The 12,683-nt window shown below is 42.6% G+C and overlaps 1 protein-coding gene across 2 annotated transcripts in view; it reads left to right on the forward strand.

Annotated features, from left to right (window-relative positions):
* LOC107107785 (transmembrane protein 189-like) overlaps positions 1-12,683 on the forward strand; it is a 42,847-nt gene that overhangs the window by 10,487 nt on the left and 19,677 nt on the right. For both annotated transcript variants that reach the window (XM_015408124.1, XM_015408125.1), the window contains exon 2: positions 191-310. In XM_015408124.1, coding sequence (XP_015263610.1) covers positions 191-310 — 120 coding nt within the window. The remainder of the gene's footprint in view (positions 1-190; positions 311-12,683) is intronic.

Consider the following 12,683-nt stretch of genomic DNA (forward strand, 5'->3'; position numbering starts at 1 on the left):
GAAAATTTCTGTTGTGTCATTCCTGCCAATAGCTTTTATCCTGTTGCTCGGGTCTATAGGGAAGACACATTTATCTGCTGAACTCTTACTCTTGGCTTATTATTTCAAACTGAGCTGGAAAAATGTTTCACTGATTTGGTTGTTATTACAATTTCAGTAAATGGAATTTCCCCTCTTTTTTGTTGAACAGGGAAAAGGTTGCAAGAATGGATCAGTGTCATCTTATGTTTTTCTCTGATGGCTTTCAACTTCTACAATCTCATCTTCTGCGTGAGATGGGAGCATGCCTTCTCTGTCGTTGCTGGGATACGTAAGTATGAGCTAGTTATAATACAGTGAGGCAGGGGTGTCGAACTCATTGGTTACGAGAGCTGGATCTGACACAAATCGAGCTTTGTTGGGCTGAGCTGTAAATGGGGTTGACAACCTCCAGGTGGGGCCTGGGGATCTCCTGGAATTACAACTGACCTCCAGATGACAGAGTTCAGCTCCCCTGGAGAAAATGGCTGCTTTGGAGGGTGGGGTGCACGGAGTTAGATCTCGCTGATGTCCCACCCCTTCCATAATTGTGCCATCCCCAGGCTCCGCACCTGAAATGTCCTGGTATTTCCCACCCCAGAGTTGGCAAATATTGGAGGATGGGGTGCATGGAGTTAGACCTTGCTGATGTCCTACCCCCTCCCCGAATTGTGCCATCCCTAGGCCCCTCTGCCCAAATCTCCTGGCATTTCTCAACCTTGAGTTGGCAAATATGGGAGCTTTAGTGCCTCCAGTGCAATCAATACAAAAGAAAACTACCCCAAGTACAGCAGTGTTAATGACCAAGCTCCCTCCTCTTTACACAGCAGACTTAAGGGAATAAACAGCTCTACCCAATCCACTTGGCTGGGAACTGGGAAGCAGCCCTGCCCTCTGCTTCCTGCACTAAGGGGCAGCTCAAAAGGTTGGGGATGGGGGGGGGGGAGCCACAGGCTGGAGTAAAGCCCTGGGTGGGCCGTGTCTGGCCCGTGGGCCACATGCTTGACACGCCTGCAGTAAGGAATCTTTTCTGGAAGTGCTAAAATGCATGTTTGGAAACACAGCCATCATAAAACGCATAGAGAATTTTTAGTGCCCTGAGACCAGGCATGTTTTTATCTGCAGTTGTGGGTTGAATGCAGCAAGACCTTGGGATGTTCCCCCTCAGTACTTTCCTAAGCTTTCATATATCTACCTTATGGATAGACATGTTACATTGAACTTAAGTGTGCTGTTTTGTAAGCTGAAGATGGTGTTGTGTAGTTGTTAGAGTGTCAACCTAGGATCTTGGAGACCCGAGTTCAGATCCCCACTTTGACATAGGATGTTGTACGATTGTGAGGATAAAATGGAACAGAGAGGTGTTGTAACATTTGGTTTACTAATGTACTTAATGGATGGTCATAAGACCACGTATTAATTGGACAGAATTCTTTGAGAGGCGGACTTGAGTGCTTCCTGCGTTGGGAACACTCTGTACAGATATTTCTGCCTGTGTTTGAGCAATGATGGCTTTAAGTTCCGTGACTTGCCTAAGTAAATTCCTGTAGAAGAATTAGTTCTGAGTGTCTTGCTCTTGCATGCTGAGTATATTGCCTGTGCTTTGGGGCATCTGCCGGAAGCACTTTGGTTTTGATGCACAGGAGGTTAATTGCCATGGCTGTGTGGACTGCTGCATTGCTGAAATGCTTTGTGACCATAGTCTTCTCTTTGGGAGAAGGCGAATATCCTCATTGATGGGAGAGGTCATCTGTCAATCAGGATGCTCTCCATAATTCTGAGCACCTGGAGTAAGTCACGAGTTCCATTATAGGTATTATAGGTATGATGTCAAAAGTCTTAGCCTAAGATGTCTTGAAAAAAATAAAAGCTGATTGATCAAAATTTATGAACTTAATTAGATTGATTTTACCACTAAGGATTCGTTTTAAAAATCACCTCATTAATGTGAACTACAAATTTTGACAGAGGTTGCTATGTTGGCATCGGAGAGAGACATGATTTATTGCACATGGTATGATAGTCTAGGTAGCAGATGTTTGGATTTCTGCTTCAAGAGTTCTGTGCAACCAAGAAACTTTGTACCCTTGTAAGGGTCTGGCCCAGTAAAATGTATCCTCCTTCAGTTTGCCTGGATCAGATGTCTAATAATGTCATTTGACTTCTGAGTGCTTCATGTAAATTTTGTTTGTTATCTCTTGGGATAACTTTTAATGAGTGGCTGTACTTACCAGCTCAAATATAAAAGGCTCGTTTTACAAAATTCCAGAGTACTTAGTTTTATTGCATCCATTTGGTAGTCCAGATAGACGAGTTCCTTAGTTCTGTTCTTCATTCCAAATGTGTATGGTTCAGAAATATCTTTTTTTTAAAAGGAGCTGTGGACTTGGAGAGAAAAGTCACTACACCTTGGGTCATTATTAACCTGCTATGCAGGTACTTATTTTTTATTGGCTGTTTCTTGCTTGTAGAAGTATAGTTGTAAGGCTGATCGACTGCACATAGTCCTTGGTGCCAATGTTGTATGCAAGTGTAGATATTTCTCACTTCAGGGATGGAGTCTTGAAGTGTTATCACTTCAGCTTGCAACTTGGATAGGGCTGACAGTTTACTGATAATATTATTGAAGTGGCAGTAGATAATTATGGTAGCAGAATGGCATTTCAGTGGCAGCAGGGCATTCTGGCAGCTCCTGATTGGAAAGGTGTGTGCGCACTTATACGTTTTGTGGCCTGGATCTTAAAGAACAGCTGAACGACTCCTTGTAGCCAAGGAAGCTTGAGAACAGCATCACCGAGCAGTCAGTTTGAGCTCTCACTCTTTGCAGGGGTTGCTTCCTCAATTGTTGAGCAAAATCCAAATGTTTCTGATATATCACAGGCTTAAAAGTAGATAACACGATTATGGGCACTCGCTGTTAAATCAAGTAGCACTGAAGAGCTTTTAGGGGGATTGTTTGTTACACTGCATTATTGCATGACACCCAGGAGTATTGGAACTTAGCATACCACAAAACTGTAGCATCTAGATTTGTAAATGATGGATCATGAACCCCAATTAGGGACCATTGTTCACTCTCTCTGGTGAATTATGATCAACAGTGTGTCGTTTACAGTGAATAGCTTTTACATTGCATACTCTGGCTTGCTTGCCTGAACTGTTAATTAGTTGTAAGAACTAACCTTGGAATTTTAGCTCACTGAAGTGAAGTGCACATAATCTGGACAACACACATGTATTCAAAACCAGGGATGGGCACGAAACAGTTCATGAGTCAAAATTTGACACAAACATGGCCTCATTTGTAGCCCCTGAGTCAACGTTTGGGGAAGGTGCCCTCTCCGAACATTTACTGGACTTTTCCCTGGTTCAGCACTTTTGACTGGTTCGGAATGGCTGCAAGCAGTTTCAGCAGTCCGTTTCACTTGGAAGTGGAGGGAGCGAAATGAAGCACTGAAATGTCTGGAAGCTATTTCAGCTTAACAGCGGAAGGGCACACCTGCCCTGCAGTTCTGCTGAAATGACTGTAAGCCAGTTTGGTGTAGTGGTTAAGTGTGTGGACTCTAATCTGGGAGAAACAGGTTTGATTCCCCTCTCCTCCACTTGCAGCTGCTGGATGACCTTGGGCAAGCCATAATTCTGATGAGCTGTCCTTGAAAGGGCAGTTCTTGAAAAAGCTCTCTCAGCCTCACCTACCTTACAGGGTGTCTGCTGTGAGGAGGGGAAGGGAAAGGAATTTGTAAACCACTCTGAGACTCCGTGAAAGGCGGGGTATAAATCCAATCTCTTATTCTTAACCCGTCTGTTTCACTTTCCCCCACTTGGATTGGGGGGGGGGGAGAGCAAAACATCACTGAAATGGCTGCAAGCCATTTAACCTGTCTGTTTCATTTCCTACTGCTTGTTGTGGTCGGGACAAAGTGTGATCCAAATTGCCTGGTTCAGTTCAGGCATTTTTTGCTCAGTTCGGTTCAGGGATTTTTAGGTTTGTGTCCATCCCTTTTCAAAACCGAATTTGCTGCCAGCTCTTCACCTTGAGGCTCAACAGAGCGTGTTTTCAGTGCCAGAGAGCCAGCATGGTGTAGTGATTAAGAGTGGCGAACTCTAATCTGGGGAACTGGGTTTGATTCTGCACTCCTCCACATGAAGCCTGCTGGGTGACCTTGGGCCAGTCACAGTTCCCTCAGAACTCTCTCAGCCTCACCTCCCTCACAAGGTGCCTGTTGGAGAGAGAGAGAAGGGGAAGGCAATTGTAAGCTGCTTTGAGACTCATTTAGGTAGAGAAAAGCACGGTATAAAAACCTACTGTTCTTCTGCTCCTTGATTTCTTTTGAGCTTTTGATGGGAGAATATGGCAAAAAGCATGCATGTGCTTATTTATAAAAGTCTTCCTATCCTGAAGTACAGTAAATGGCAGGAGGCCGTAAGAGGTGCTTTGTGTAATTCCCTTTGTGTCAAAGTTCAAGAACCAAGCACTAGATACAAAAGTTATGTTGCAATAACTATTCATATCAACAGTGTAGCAAAGTGGTAAGGTGAAATGTCAAGTACTTACCCCCTACTGTTGAATAACTATTGGTGTTCAGACTGATAGCACATCAACCGCTTTCTAGGTGCGTTACCTAAGGGGTAGGAAGCTGTTTTTGGAATTAAACTTTTAACTAAATCTAGTCACTGATTTATAGTGTCTCACAGCAGGGTTATTAACTGTGCTCCGTAGACATGCAGGCTTTGTTTGTTTTTTGCTTGTCATATTAGCAGAGATCAGCTGCCATGGTTCTCAAATGGGCACCGAATAGCAAGGATTCTAATTTTTGCTGTCTCCTCTCTGCTACACTTGGTAGTTGCAATGCTCTGTAGGCATCGGCCGGTTGCTTTCTCCATGTTAATAACTTAAAAAGCAGAAAGGTTTTTTTAAAATTTTTCCTGCATTTAGTGTTGCTTTCTGATTAGAGAAGCACTGCAGGCTTCTGTAGGCCAGGGCACTATCCTGTCATGAGCTGTCAGAAAAGCTGTTAGCTTCTGTGTGATAACGGATATGCTTTAGTTTGATTCCTCTGACTCTTGCCACCTTCTAACATCCTCGATTTCATTGCCTGGAGGTATTCTCTCCCTACAGGGCAGTGAAATTAAACTGAAATAAGATTGCTTTCTGAAGTTGAAGGTTATAGACACTGGGGGGGGGAAATCCCCCCCCCCCACACAAAGGAAACAGAAAAATAAGAGCTAACATAGTGGTTAGTGTGGGACTGGGAAGATGTCAGTTCAAGGTTCTTCTCCGCCATGGAGGGCAACCTTGAGATAGTTGTTCTCTCTGCCTAACCTACCTCCCACAGTCAAACAGAGGATGGGAGAGCTGTGTTATGTGTGTTGGAGGAAGGGAGTGATAAAAACGTAATAGGAAAAGAAATGGGTCTATTCTTAATAAATACAATGACTAAAACCATTTTTAAGGTTCACCACCACCCTTGAAACTGGTCATGGCATTGCTTGGTCTGTGTTTAGGAATGTCCCCTTCCTTTGTTCTTAAAGGTGAAGGGTGTAGGTGTGTGGAATTGACCTCAGAGGAAATGGTGCAAGGTTAAATTTTCCCCTCCTCACAGGATGCTTTAACCTGTTTAAAGGGCCATCTTTAAGTCGCGTTCATGACCCTTAAGTGAGTAGCGGATCCCAGATGCGTAGTGAGCCCCTATTGAGCCAACACTTTTCTTGCTCCTTTTTGGAAGGTCTTGTTATACTAGCCTGTGTGAACAGAAAAGGCATGCCATGCCTCCCTGCCTTTTTCTGCATGCCCACACACTCAGAGGACCAACAGATGATGGCATGCTCAGTGGTGGAGATAATTCCTTTTTAGCACTGACAGGTCCAATAACACCCTCCCCTCAAAAGCTCTACCTTGCCTCCCCCCCTTGTATGCTTTGAGATTTGGCTACTTTAAAATGCATGGTTTGTTTGATTTGTTCTCAGGCAGGCCTTCTCTCTAATTGCTTATCGCTTAGGGAGGGGTTTTTAATCCAAAGCCATTTCTACCAGACAGCTGCCTAACTTGCACTAACCCAAAATGCAGTTATTTCCTCCCTGTGCTTATGGTGTATGAGCAATCGCCTCGGGCATTTTGATGGAACAGGTTCTGGCCCACAAAAGATTATTGCAGTCTGTTAGTCTTAATGCATACTAAAACTTCTCCAGCAAAAACAAAACAAACAAAAACATGCAGGCTAACACAGCTATCCCTGAGAAGGGTAAGGGACTCTAGGGAAAGTGTAGGCGATGTGTAAAAATGCAAAACTACTGGAAGAAAATTCAGAAAATAATAAGAAGTAAATGTAGATCTGCCACTTAATCCCGAAATCTGCTTGTTAAATATGATTCCAAAGGAATATGATTATAATAAAACATATGTGATGATTTATATTTTGACATCAGCGAGAATCCTTTGGGCTAAATATTGGAAATCAGACAAATCACCCCAAAGAGAAGAGTTAATTTATAAATTAATGAATGTAGCAGAAGTAGACAAGCTAAATGTATTACACGGGAAGGATGAAAAGGTTTTTGAGAAAAAGTGGTCGGGACTGTATGAGCGGATAGAGAAAGAACGAAACAATAGACTCTAATGTATATTCATTTTTGTATATGTTTATTTTCTTGTAAACAATTTAAAATCTTATAAATAAAACTAAAAAAAAAAAGGAAATTGTAGGCCGGCTCCCTGAATCAGGCTTCTGTAGAGAAGCAAAGAAATGGGTGGCTATTTCACAAGACTGGGATGCTGAAATTATGTGGCTGCTTGGTATAGCAGAACTTCCATTGATCCAGTATCCCTGTCATGGCTCAGATGGGGTGTCACCTGACGCTGACGCTACTCTGGTTTTAGGTTCCCTTGAGAAGGCCCAGAGCACCCTCTCAAGACCTTCAGACCTCCCTTATTTGGCCGAATAATAGGTGTGAGGACCAGGCAGAGTAAACAACAAATAAGAGGTTTATTTTTATAGGAGGTCAGTCAAATACGGGAAACAAACAAGGTGCAAGAACAATAGCAATAAGGGGGTGAAGAGAAAAGAAACCAAATGCCCTAACACAACTAGACTCACAGTCCCTAGCTCACTGTCTCAGTTGGGCCTGAGTCTGCTCACCCTTCCTCTCAGGGTGAGGGTCTCTCCCAACAGCAACCTTTCTTCTGGCCCTGCTCTCTTGGAAGAAAGGAACAGCTCTTCTTCTGTACCAGCTCTTTTGTTATAAGTCCCCTTTCTCTGTGATTGGCTAAAATTGGCGCCAAAACGCCTCAGTGGCTTCTGGGAGTTGTAGGCCTGGCCTCCTCCCACTGCTACTCAGGCTCCCTGGGCCTGCTAAGACCTTTGCTTGCATAGCCCAGATCATGACAACCCCTATTCTAAAACACAGGGTACTGTGCTTTGATACATTTGAGCATTCCTATAACTTTCTCTGGCATGGCCCTGATACTGCAAATAGCATTTGTGGGAGGCAGGGATCCCAATAAATACTCTACATGGATGCTCCGCTGCGTACATACAATTGAGTTAAGTGTTTTGTGCAGGATGGTGATCTTTGGGTTTGGGTCATCAGTTGAGAAGGGAGGAGCATTGACTTAGGCAGCAGAGTATCTGCTTGGTGTGCAGAATGTCCCCAATTCAGTCCCCGACATCTCCAGTTAAAGGATCAGGTAGTAGGTGATATGGAAGACCTCAGCTGGAGACCTGCTACCGGCCTGAGTAGGCAATACTGACCTTGAGGAATCAAGGGCCTGAATCAGTATAAGGCAGCTCCAAATATGTTCAAGGTGACATTTTGTATTTAACTTCCTCCTCTGTGCTGCAGAGAGCTAGCTGATAAGCTAGCTGCACATAGTCTTGTACAGTGTTCCCTGGGGCTCTTTTTGTAGCAGGAACTCCTTTGCATATTAGGCCACATCCCCCTAATGTAGCCAATCCTCCAAGAGCTTACAGAGCTCTTCTTACAGGAGCTACTGTAAGCTCTTGGAGGATTGGCTACATTAGGGGTGTGTCACCTAATATGCAAATGAGTACAAAAAGAGCCCTTCCCTCTCAGATGAGTTAGTGTGAGCTAGCTCACAGTTCTTTAGCCTCCGGCTCACGCATTTTTGTCTTAGCTCAGGAAGGATGGCTCCAGAGCAATCTAATTTATGCAGTAGCCAAATTGCTCGCTCACAGTTCTAATCGCAGTAGCTCACAAAGTAGAATGTTTGTTCATAAGACTCCACAAAAAAAAAATCAAAAAAAAAAATCCCCAGGTCCTGATGGCTTACCGGCAGAAATTTACCAACTATTTGAAGAAACGATAAGTCTGCCATTTAAATAATTGCTTCAACAGATAGGGAAATCAGGAAAACTACCACAGTTGTGGAACCATGCAATCATTACATTAATACATAAACCAAATACAGATGGAAATGAAGTCAAAAATTATAGACCCATATCATTATTAAATGCAGACTACAAAATATTTGCAAGTATTTTAGCAACCAGACTGAAAAAGGTATTATTTCAAACGATTCATCAAGACCAATTGGGATTTCTGCCAAAAAGACAAATGAAAGCTAATCTACATACAGTGATTAATGTTTTGGAATACTATGAACAACATCCAGAGAAACAGATGGCACTAATGTGTTTAGACACAGAGAAAGCTTTCGATAATCTATCCTGGGAATTTCTGATACAAAAACTAGCATTGTGGGATTGTGAATCACAGTTCTTGGGCACGATTAGAGCAATTTATAAAAAACAATTTGCCAAGATCATGATAAATGGTGACATGACTCAAAACATAGAAATACAGAAAGGAGAAAGACAGGGCTGCCCACTGTCTCCTTTATTGTTTATTTTTGCTCTAGAAACATTGAATGATTTAGTGAGGGGAAATGAACAGATAGAAGGTCTTAAAGTAAGAGGAGAGGAATTCAAACTGCAAGCATTTTCTGACTGTTTATATTAGAAAATCCTCAGTTCTCTATTATTGCTTTGATGGAGGTAATTAAAGATTATGGGCAGGTGGCAGGCCTCAAAGTTAATATTAAAAAACCCAAACTGCTTACAAAAAACTGTTCACCAGATACGATCCAGGAGATTAAAAAAATAACTACCTTGGAAATTGTGAAAAAAGTTCAATATCTAGGTATAGTGTTATCCAACAAAAGCAGCACCTTAGTAGAAGATAATTATAATAAAATGTTAGAAGAAATTTAAAAAGACCTCGCCAATATTAAGTTACCATGATGGGAAAGCATGCAATTAAGATCTAGATATAACAAAGATGTAACCCGTGGCTTTTACGAGACTAAAAATGAGTTAGACAAGATTTGGCTATCTTCAAATGTCAAATTGATCCAGAAAATGTATAGATTTTTACTAGAAGACTACATGCAGGACGAAATAGTTAAAACATTGGTCTTGTGGATGCAGGATATAGGTCATAATATAGAGATTGAGGAATGGTCCAAAATTTAGAAGAAACTAAAATATATGAGAGCTGTATCTTATAAAGAGAATATTTACAAAATATTTCATAGAAAGTTCTGGTCTCCAGACAAATTAGCTAGATGCCATACGAATGTTTCTAATAAATGCTGGAAATGTAACGAATGTAGGAACCTTTTACCATATGTGGTGGAGGTGTAAAAAATTCAAACATATTGGCGGATGATACATAAAATAATTCTAGAAATTTTGAATATAAATGTATTACTATTACCAGAAATTTATTTGTTAAATATAATTCCTGAAGGTTACCAATACCATGATGTATACATGATGATATATATTATAACGTCTTTGAGAATATTGTTGGCAAAATATTGGAAAACAGGAAAAGTACCCACCAGAGAGGAAATAGCGCCCAAGTTAATGGAACTTTCGGAAATGGACAGACTAAACATGTTACTACAAGGAAAAGACGATAATGTATATTAAAAAAGATGGTCAAGAGTCTATAAATGGATGGGAAACAATGTAAAGTAGACTCAAATGTAGGAGATATGATATTTGATAATGTGATATATAGACTGTAAAAATGTATAAATATGGGGGGGGGAGACTCCACAGCTTAGAGGAAGCATTGGTCTTGTCACCATAGGTTATGAGTGAAACCTAACGTACACTGTTGACTTCAGTAAGGCTCTTAACTGTTTGGAAATAACTAAGTTACATGAGTGAAATGATCTTCCCTCTATGGAAAACACATTCGAATTGCCTCTGAGTGAAGGGTGTGTCAGTACAGATCTGCTTTAGGCTTCAGGCTGCGTCTGAGAGAATGCTGTATGTTCCTTTGAGAAGCACACTGATCTTTGAGAAGCATGCTGAGCTTTGAGTCACTCCTTCCTAAACGTTGTTGCCTCTGGGGATACTGGAGCAGTCCTCCCATGCATGAGGAGAGAAGCCGCTGATGCAGCGATTGACATTTACTCTTGACTTCCTGTTTGGCAGCAACTGTTGCCCCAGCTGTGTAGGCAAATCTTGCTAGAAATTGTGGCAACGGTAGCAGGCAATGTGGAAGGTGGAGGAATAAGCCTAGACATTATTATAAATAGAAATTCAAGCCGTGTTGGGACAAGCCATGGGCAGCGGGGGGGGGGGAGCTGCCTTTGTGTGGGGGGAGGACTTGTTGTACAGGTCTGAGGAATTGCATCACAACTTTGAAGGAAGTAGAGGCTGCAACTTTGCAGCAGTGATGTGAGTTTTGTGTGTGGGATTTTAAATAAATAAACATTGAAATATTGTTTGCCAAACAAAGCAAATGCACCCTGTACAAGCAACTGGGGTTTGTTTGTGCTTCACATCCTGCATTTAGTCCATCTGATATGATTGGCTTGCCGGATAACAGCCCTGACAACTATGTGTGTGCAAAGTGCCATTAAATCACAGCTGATTTATGGCAACCCCGTAGGGTTTTCAAGGCAAGAGATGAACAGAGATGGTTTGCCATTGCCTGCCTCTTCCTGGTGATCTCCCATCCAAGTACTAACCAGGGCCGACCCTGCTTAGCTTCTGAGATCTGATGAAATCGGGCTAGTCTGGGCCATCCTAGATAGACTATATATACATACTAAGAAAAAGGCTCGTTGTGGAAATAAATACAACGGCCTCTAGAAAGAGGCTCTGGGCAGGTGCCCCGGCTTTGGGCACTCCATGTCAATTTGCTGTGGCGACCTAGGCAGGGTATAATGACACTGAGTCCACCATTTTCTGCAGAGGAACTGATCTCTGCTACCTAAAGAACAGTTATAATTTTGAGTGATCTCCAGCCCTCACCTGGAGATTGGCAACGATGGTTCCCGAGAAGGGAATAGTTGGTTTGGAGGGTGGAATCTATAGCTTTGTACCTGATCGAGGTCCCATGCCTCCTGAAACCTCACCCTCTCCAGGCTCCATCCCTCACATCTCCAGGAATTTCCCACCTGGAGTTGGCAACCCTATCTCCTTCCCAGCCAAACATCACCCTATCTTTATTTCCCCCTCACTCTTCAGCTTTCCACCCCCCACACACCTGCAGCCTCTCCCGTGCTCTGAAGCCCTGACTGCTACATCACATTGGCTGTCATATGGGGGCCACATCAGCAGCATATAAGGATACAGAGCCCACCATTTTCTCGAGGGGAACTGATCTCTGCCATCTGGAAAGCAGTTGTAATTCTGAGTGATCTCCACCCCTTTCTGAGTGATTGGACACATTTTACCTCAGAACAGCAAAACTGTTTAGAATGTTAGAGGCAAAAGCCAATCAGGTCGCATATGCAAATGACCTCTGTGTTCTGAGGCAGAGGCCAATGAGGCTGCATATGCAAATAACCTGACTGGCTATGGGGGAAGAGGGTTAGCAAAATGTTTAGAATGTTGGAGGCAGGACTCAGGCAAAGCAGCCAGTGGATAGGGAGACCCTCTGAATGACAGATCAGAGAGCAAACTGATTTTGGAGCGTGTGGAATGTTCTAGAGAAGTGCCACCACCATTCGGCTTTTATTTATAAGGGAGATTTTGAGTCCAGTTTCACCTTTAAGATCAACAAAGTTTTATTCTGGGTATAAGCTTTTGTGTGCATGCACACTTCTTCAGATACATTGAAACAGAAGTCACCATATCTGAAGAAGTGTGCATACACACGGAAGGTCATACACAGAATAAAACTTAGTTGGTCTTAAAGGTGTCACTCAAACTTTGTTTACATATATGAGGTGGAAAACTTTCCACCGAAAAACACAACACTGGAAAACTTTGCAACAACATCAGTGCTTTCCAGTTCTTCAGATGACCTGAAAGAGGGAATTATGGGTTGAGGAAGCTGAAAACATTAATAGTTCAGAAGCATTGTTGGAAGTGATAGTTGTACAAGATTAGCACAGGATTTCCCCCCCCCCCCATTGTGCTTAGGTTTGGTCATGAAAGGACGCTGGGAAGTTCAGCACTGAATGGTCTATTGTTAGTATGCACAGTGAAGCTATTGCTGTGCTCGAAGGCTGCATATGAACTGGATGACAAAGAATATTCTGTTTGCTTGTCAAGACTTGCCTTTGCATGAGGGAGGTAGAACAGATTCTCAGGGAACCATAGTGGGGAACATTCAGTCAAAGGCAGGCTGTAACTGTGTATAGTAGGGGAGTGGACCTGGGATTTGAACTGTGGACTGGAGTA

The sequence above is a fragment of the Gekko japonicus genome, unplaced genomic scaffold (genome assembly GCF_001447785.1).
Source record: "Gekko japonicus isolate JY-2015 unplaced genomic scaffold, Gekko_japonicus_V1.1 scaffold87, whole genome shotgun sequence".
In the NCBI taxonomy this organism is placed as follows: domain Eukaryota; kingdom Metazoa; phylum Chordata; class Lepidosauria; order Squamata; family Gekkonidae; genus Gekko; species Gekko japonicus.